The sequence below is a fragment of the Protomyctophum bolini genome (genome assembly GCF_963924005.1).
Source record: "Protomyctophum bolini genome assembly, chromosome: 11".
Classification (NCBI taxonomy): domain Eukaryota; kingdom Metazoa; phylum Chordata; class Actinopteri; order Myctophiformes; family Myctophidae; genus Protomyctophum; species Protomyctophum bolini.
Window position 1 is genome coordinate 16,466,996 of NC_137872.1, and position 8,298 is coordinate 16,475,293.

The 8,298-nt window shown below is 43.0% G+C and overlaps 1 protein-coding gene across 1 annotated transcript; it reads left to right on the forward strand.

The window, feature by feature from the left end:
• Positions 1-1,891: 1,891 nt before the first annotated feature.
• LOC308324066 (somatostatin receptor type 5-like) lies at positions 1,892-8,094 on the forward strand. Its single transcript, XM_080775979.1, has 4 exons — positions 1,892-2,263; positions 3,596-4,367; positions 4,583-5,017; positions 6,636-8,094. Exons 2-4 carry the CDS (start codon positions 3,657-3,659, stop codon positions 6,717-6,719), a joined length of 1,230 nt encoding a protein of 409 aa, XP_080632105.1. The 5' UTR covers positions 1,892-2,263; positions 3,596-3,656; the 3' UTR covers positions 6,720-8,094.
• Positions 8,095-8,298: the final 204 nt, after the last annotated feature.

Here is an 8,298-nt window from a genome sequence, read left to right on the forward strand (position 1 = left end):
GCGAGGAGGCAAATATGAGAAAGGTATAGAAAACTAAATGAAACCATGAACACAGTCAAGAGCCAGATGATGGTGGACCATGTGCTCCTGGTGACCAGGCCATATAGCTGGTAACCCTGGTCAGACTCTGACAGCCTGCCGAGACCAGTAATGGGAGAACGACTCCTTCCATATAGAACAAAGGTGGACAGATTAGTCACTAGTTCTAGCAGATGCAGGTGAGGGAAGCAGAACGATGTAGCATGGACCCCATTATGAATAGAGCGAAGTGGACTGAGGAGTGCAGCAGAGCTCAGTTATAACAAATGAGTCAGTCCAGTGTCGTCCAAGGATATCCAGTGATGATTATTTGTCGTGAACGCCCATCGAGGGAGCCTCTGAGAGCGTCAATCTACAGGCTCAACATGGTGCGTTATGTGACCTTGTAGATCTGTTATATTTGAAAAATATTTATTTTTTATTTCCAATATCTCACATATCAGGAAATGTTTGCCCATGTAGACCCACAACAGGACGCAAAGTTGACATATAGTTAAATGATAGAATCTGAGAACTTCTTTTTCCACTCTGAGTTTGACAAATAATGGCACTGGTCACATTGGTGTCAGACACTGCCAGAGGTGATGACCGTGATGTCATATTGTAATTGTACCGTGCATAGCATTATCCTGGCACCTGAGGAGCACTTCCACTGTTAGTCCAGGACAGACCCTCACACACCGCTCTGTGTCAGCATCTACTGTTTACACACACACAGACAGCACTGTCATAAATCTGATGGGGTCACTGCAGGTCAGTGAGTGGTACGACGTATACGACTCACGTAGTCATGAGGTTAAACTATAATCAAGAGTTATAGTTAATTTTGCATTTGTATGCCCAGAATTCAATTAACCACTTAATCCATATACGTAGACTATATTGTACGACAAATAGTGCTGATCTTCGGTTGTGAGCTTAGCTATATTTCACTATTTTTAAAGATGGAGTGCCACATTTCTTTCATTTTTCCAGTTTTTCATGTGTCTATGAGATGACAGTACTTCATTAGACACCCTGGAGTCGTTTTGATGTGCAATGGTGTATTAACTTTGTATTTAGGGTTTCTTCCTGGAGGCTGAACCCTTGACAGTCAATGAAATAAACAGTAAAATAGTGACATCACCCTATCAGCCCCTCCCCTAACCCCTCCCCCTTTATCATACAACTACAGCTGTGGGTGCGGCTTCAGTTCAGGTGGATCACCACCCATCACCACCCACCAGGCAAACCAGGCAGAAAGCATGATTTTAACAAATACTGTACACTTTTTGGAAAAAGTTATTCCTCCTTATATTATAATAATACCTGATGATCATGTTTTAGGGTAGGAAAAAAATCGTGGCACTCCATCTTTAAAGAAAAAGAAAGAATTAGATTTTAGTTTTTTTTAATGTGTGTCCAAAGAAGGGATATGGGTTTAGCCTACTGTCCTATGTGCTGGGTCTTGCTGTGCACAATGCCCTCATTTGTCCACTTCACCATTGAATTACTCAGGCTGAGCAGAACCACAGTCACAAATAAGGTTATCAAAGGGAATTCGAGTGGGACAGGTCATTTTCGGATTTCTCTCCCTCTCCCTCCCCCCTCTCTCTCCTATAGTCCTGCTGCATGTCATTCGTTTGAATCTTATAAAGTCTAGACTCCATTATATATAGGCCTACTGAAAGTGTTTTAATCTCTGTCGATAGAGAAGAGAGAAAAAACAGCAACAATGTACTGGCTACACTGATGTCAATCATGTCAGGCCTACGTGTTGCTCTCTCATAATGTCAATGGGTGGGTCTTGTGCGGTGACGTTTTCAACTCATAAATATAGGCTCCTCGAAGCCATCGTGGCCCCACGCACTCCTTGAGCATAGCACCACTGTTCAGAACATCATCCACATATTACTGCAGCTATAGGAATTCTGACCAGTTGAACGGAGGACATTTGTTTTAGAAGAAAAACACACACAACAGTTGAAGATAAATAAGGATAATGTCAATTCGACCATCCTTCTAAAAATAGAATTTGGTGCGAGTTAATTTTGACAAAATGTCTGAAAATGCATGCGGGTGTAAGACGGTGTCATTTGAAACCGGTGAGGAGGACTTCATTCCAGCGGATAAAAGGGTAGGCTAGATTTTGGCAGTTAAAGAAGTTTGTAAAACGCTGTTGGAGATTCGAACGGCGCCAACGGATAAGTACCTTGGATAGCGAACTGGAGAGAGAACATCAAGGGTACGTATAGCCTCTGTCTGTGACTGTGTTCTGCTATAAACATGATCTCTCTCCTTCGAGGACACAATCGGAGAAAGAAAGAAAGAAAGAAAGAAAGAGAAAAAAAGAAAGAAAGATAATATTTTTATTATTTTTATTTTTTGAGTATCTTGGTTTCATGAAAAGAATAAGTTGAAGTTTAATGTAATTTAATTGATATCTCAGGCAAAACACTTTTTGTCTAATTTCTCTGAAACGGCTCATTTGATCGTTTCACATCACTAGAAATGCAAGTTAGTGCATGTAGCCTATAATATGGGACATAAACTGCATGCTCTAATAATTAGGCTATACAGTATACAGCAGATATAGACTGGCTATAGGATGTTGGGCTGTCGCAACTCGCATGCATTTAACAAATGCTATTCTGTTACATAGGCCTACAGAATAGCCTATAGTATAGCTATGTATGATGACGCCGTCAACGACACTTATAACTCTCAACAAAATGTGCACGAAGTTATAACCGCCGGCCTTGTTGCAAATTCAAATCAATTTCAATTTAATGTTATATTGTCAAATCCTCCTATTGTCTCAAGTCAAGACACTTTGCATATAGCCCCGGCCGACATCCCCCTGAGTAGCCTATACAGACGTGTCAAGCCCCAGGCAAAGTGGGCATCAGAATGTTTGTTTCCCCAACATTAGGGTGCGGGCTGCGCGTCATTGCTGTGTTTTTGGAGTGCGGTTCAATTAATGTCGACGTCAAACTACTGTTTGTACAACACAGTTTCGTTTTTCCTTTGTTTTGCCAATGGGTTCCCAGATTGTATAGGCTAGCCGCTAACTGACTATAAGGTCACGCAAGACGTGCATAGATTTACATTATAGTGTTTTGTTTGTTTTACAAAGTTACTGCAGCTGGTTAATTCTCCCTTCATTTAATTATGGGCTACATCAATGGCAAGGGCATGTGCTGAACACCTGCTTAACCAACACTGTCTTTCTCCAAAGTGTACCTTCCCATTAAGAGAAATGGCAGGTTGGCCATATGCCAATGGAAATTCTCCCCCCCACACTTAGTACAGTAAATATGTACACCTCCATGTGCTTCTGTGGGTGCAATAATTGTGCACAGTAGAAGAAAAAAAACAACACCTCACCACACATTTTTTTAATTACATTTCCACACACTACATTACTGCATGATACATGAGATAGATTTTTTTTCTCAGAATATTATTCAAGTAAATTTTATTGAGCCAGCACCAAATCACAAGTTATGCATGATACTTTCCATAATAGCAATTGCTATTTCATTGCAAATGAATGTCTGTGCCTCTTCCCTTATAGGGCTTGGTGATTTTTATTGGCTCATCCAAAAGGACCCTTTGACTCGACCTCCAACTGCAAGATGAATTACTCAAGCTGGATGTCTTTGGCGACTGATGTGAACACGTCAGCCACCACACTAAGACCTTACTCTGCAGGCTACGCCACCATCGCCAACGGCTCACACAATGTCTCCGGTGGGGTCTCGCCCTTCATTGGCAGCGGCACAGTGGCCACGGCTGTTATCTACTTCATCATCTTCCTGGTGGGTCTTCTTGGGAACACGCTGGTTATCTACGTTGTGGTGCGCTACGCCAAGATGAAAACGGTGACAAACATGTACATTCTGAACTTAGCCCTGGCTGATGAACTCTATATCCTAGGGATTCCCTTCCTGGGCACCCAGAGTGTGCTTTCCTACTGGCCATTCGGGAAGTTCCTGTGCAAGTTGTACATGACTGCCGACAGTATGAGTCAGTTCACCTCCACCTTCTGCCTCACGGTCATGACCATCGACCGCTACCTGGCCGTGGTGCATCCCATGCGCAGCTCCAAGTGGCGGAGGCCGCAGGTTGCCATGGTGATTAACAGCATGGTGTGGGTGGTGTCCTTCCTGGTGGTGTTGCCCGTCACCATCTTCTCGGATGTGCAGGATCGATTCAACTCCTGCAACATCAGTTGGCCCGAGCCAACTGATACGTGGTCCACCGCCTTCATCCTCTACACGGTCATCCTCGGGTTCTTTGGTCCCCTGCTCATTATCTGCCTGAGCTACCTGCTCATTGTCATTAAGGTAAGTGGGTGGGATTCAGTTTGTCATGTCCCCCTCCCCTGACGTTAACTTTGTGCAAATTGCAATGTGATTGATCGCATAATGCAACACAGCAGCATGCATTATGAATGATAAGGTACAAATATATTAGATTCAATTGTCTGTACTTCTGTATGCATTTTGTAGGAACTTTGTTCTGTCGTGTTACTGACTCACACAAAACCACTACGTTTCAGGTGAGGACAGCGGGTGCGCGAGTAGGCCTGACGAAGCGGCGCAAGTCAGAGCGCAAGGTGACACGCATGGTGGTGATCATCGTGTTGGTGTTCATCCTCTGCTGGCTGCCGTTCTTCGTCTCACAAATCTACAACCTGGTCTACATCATCCCCGAGACCAACGTCATGGCTGCACTCTACTTCATCCTCGTCATACTCACCTACGTCAACTCCTGTGCCAACCCGGTCCTCTATGGCTTCCTCTCCGAGAACTTCAAGCAGAGTTTTCGGAAGGTGCTTTGTGTCCGCTGCTCGGCCAACGGCGTTGGCACCACCACAGAGCAGATCACATTGCGCTCGTCTGCGCTTCAAGGGGATCAGAAGGCGGACCCGCGGCGCGGCCAACTCTTTTCCCCCAGGAGCCATGTGCAGAATGGACACGTGCAGAGCGGCCAGGTACAGTAGCAAAAAGAAAGGGGTGTGCCAGCAGTCGACCGGATAGTGTATTGCCACATAACCATGATGTCTCGAGTTCGATTTCAGCAGGGGACCTGTGTTAATTGTGTGTCCTCCTTCCTTATTTCTTGTCTTGTTATACCGTATGTAAAAAAAAAAAATGTTCATGCTGACATGAAACACACTTCACCGAATCAAACTGCCTGCGCATTATGTGGTTAATCCATTATCCGGTCAGCCCAAGAACATATTTGTATATTTTCATTTCAAACTGACTGAAATTGCAATAAAGATCACTGCAATGACCAGATACAGATAGCTATCACTACGTGTCACCAAAAACACAGAACAGATTTACGTTAGACAGGGATGTAACGATTATCAGGTCGCGATGTATTGTGAGCTTATATCAATCTGAACATTCTTTAATTTGATCTAGATATAGAAAATATAAGATAATTACAGTATTTTCTAGTTGTTTTTTGTTTTAAGTGACAAAATCGTCTCGTGAAATCCAGTAATCATGTCAAATCATGAGTTCAGTGAATTGTCACATCCCTATTATAATGTCACATAGATGTCAGTGTACATTGTAGGCCTACAGGCTGCCCCTTAACGCCCCTGCAATTTAAAATGTGAAACACTGACTTCCAGTCTTAGTTTTTGAGGCTCCGCAAGAAGTTTGCATTTAAGAGTTTGTACTGTACGCACTGTCCACAGTGACAATGTTCTCTCTCTGTGTGTGTGTGTGTGTGTGTGTGTGTGTGTGTGTGTGTGTGTGTGTGTGTGTGTGTGTGTGTGTGTGTGTGTGTGTGTGTGTGTGTGTGTGTGTGTGTGTGTGTGTGTGTGTGTGTGTGTGTGTGTGTGTGTGTGTGTGTGTGTGTGTGTGTGTGAGAAACGTGTGTACAGTACATGTTCTCTGAACCACACTCTTGATTCCATGGGGTTCGAGTTAATGCAGCCAGCACTCAGAATACTCCTTGTCTGATGTTAATGTTAATGACACTGCTTCTTTATGCGTCTCCTCAGAGTCTGCCTTTGCTCTGCTGGAGCACTGACGCCCTAGCCATAACAAAGACACGACCCCGGGTTCATTAAATATCAACACAAGCATTTCACAAGAATTACTCGTATATTTATTTAAAATCCCGGAAAATGCATTGAGAGCAAACTCTCACTTCACCATCGACAGCCAGTTATAACCCGACATTGAAACATATCTTAATTACGTCACCATCAACATTAGTATATATACACCTACCAAGCATACGCACATAAAAAAGCCAGCCGACCACAGTAGTACTTACAACTTACATACATGTATACATACAGTACATACGTTACCTGTTACCCAACCAATAGTGAAACATATCGTAATTAAGTCAACCTTGACAGCCAGTTATAACCCGACTTTAGTATTTAATTTCAATGTTTTACAGAGAGGCTGAGATGTGAAAGTTCGTAGCGGTCGACAGTAATTGCGAGTCTACAGAGTGCAGTTCTAGTTGTCAATGGCGTTTAACCTAAAACATTTAACCTAAAAAATAAGACAGGCAGTTCAGCCAGTTCAAGCTTTTGCTCACTTAACGCTTATGTCTTGTTGTTTGTGACTTTGCAGTGCATCCAGGCGGGACCTTGTGGGAATATCAAGGTGGAGCTCTTGCCTACAGAAACAGTACTGATTGACAAGTCAACGCTATGAGTGGTGTCTCCGAGCAGGACCCGGATTTGACACTCTGCGGCTGGACCCCTGAAGACTTGACTGTTGACTCCTTCCCCCCGCTGTATTCAATCATTCATGCTGTCTGACTGAAAGATATTGATGGAAGACATGTAGGAGCAGGGTCACAGACAAAAACAGTACGGTACTGAATTATGCATTTTGTTTCGTATTGCTCCTTATCTGATTTATTTATCAGTACTACGATTCTTCTTCTTCCAATGGCCAAGTGGTTAATGCACATACCACATAGGCTTTAATGCGTGTCACTCCCCCTCTATCTCTAGTTTCCTGTCACTCTCAACTGTACTATCCAATAATGCCAGAAAAGCCCAAACAATATCTATAAAATCAAATGATAAAGGGCGGTGTAAGTTGCTGTGAGGCAGGACAAAATAGGGGAAATTGTGTACTTTTGTCAATCATGACTGCACTCCCACAATTGACTTATTGCACTCTCCTCTCCCCGATGTTCCAAACACCAGAGGAAATGGAAAGCACTTTTACATTTTTGGGGGGTATAGATTTCACCTCTAAGACATATCTTACAATCTTACAGACAATCTTACATAGATAAATTGGACAATTCCACATAAATGTAGCTTTAGCCAAACACTATCTCAACAGTGTTTCCACCTAAAGTGTTTCATCCATTGCTAAAGCTAAACCTGTAAGCATGCTGGATGTTTTGCAACTAGTATGAGATTCATTTATTTGTGTTAAGTCTGAGTTATACTTGGTAGCTAGCAGCATGTCAGCTCACAACACGTCATGTTGTGATGCATTGTGAACATTTCGGTATGTGACACTGCAGCAGGCCATTAAGTATGAATTAGGCTATACATTACAGTCTATGTATGTTAAAAGAATTTGCTTGCAATGTGCTTTTATGATATTGGTGAACAGAAGGCAGCCACTATCACTAATGAAAATGGTTCAACTCGAATACGCACACTGTAGTATTGACAATTACAGTACAACCCCAGCATGTTGATGTGTGCCTTTTTATTCAATGGTGAATGATTTGGTTTATTGTGGATAGATCCAAAGAGCTTTGTCTTTGTGTCAGTCCAGTGATATGCTTTGCTAGCAAATAAATGGATCAATGTTAGGGAATTTACGTTTCAGACTGAGCCACAAAACAGTATGTTTAAGATTACTGTAACCTACCTATAGTACCTACAGTAACAAAGAACAATTTAGGCTCTAGTCTATAGTCTCTGGCACTGTAATATAACACAATGCAGTTGTGTGTGTGTGTGTGTGTGTGCGTGTGCGTGTGCGTGTGCGTGTGTGTGTGTGTGTGTGTGTGTGTGTGTGTGTGTGTGTGTGTGTGTGTGTGTGTGTGTGTGTGTGTGTGTGTGTGTGTGTGTGTGTGTGTGTGTGTGTGTGTGTGTGTGTGTGTGTGTGTGTGTGTGTGTGTGTGTGTGTGTGTGTGTGTGTGTGTGTGTGTGTGTGTGTGTGTGTGTGTGTGTGTGTGTGTGTGTGTGTGTGTGTGTGTGTGTGTGTGTGTGTGTGTGTGTGTGTGTGTGTGTGTGTGTGTGTGTGTGTGTGTGTGTGT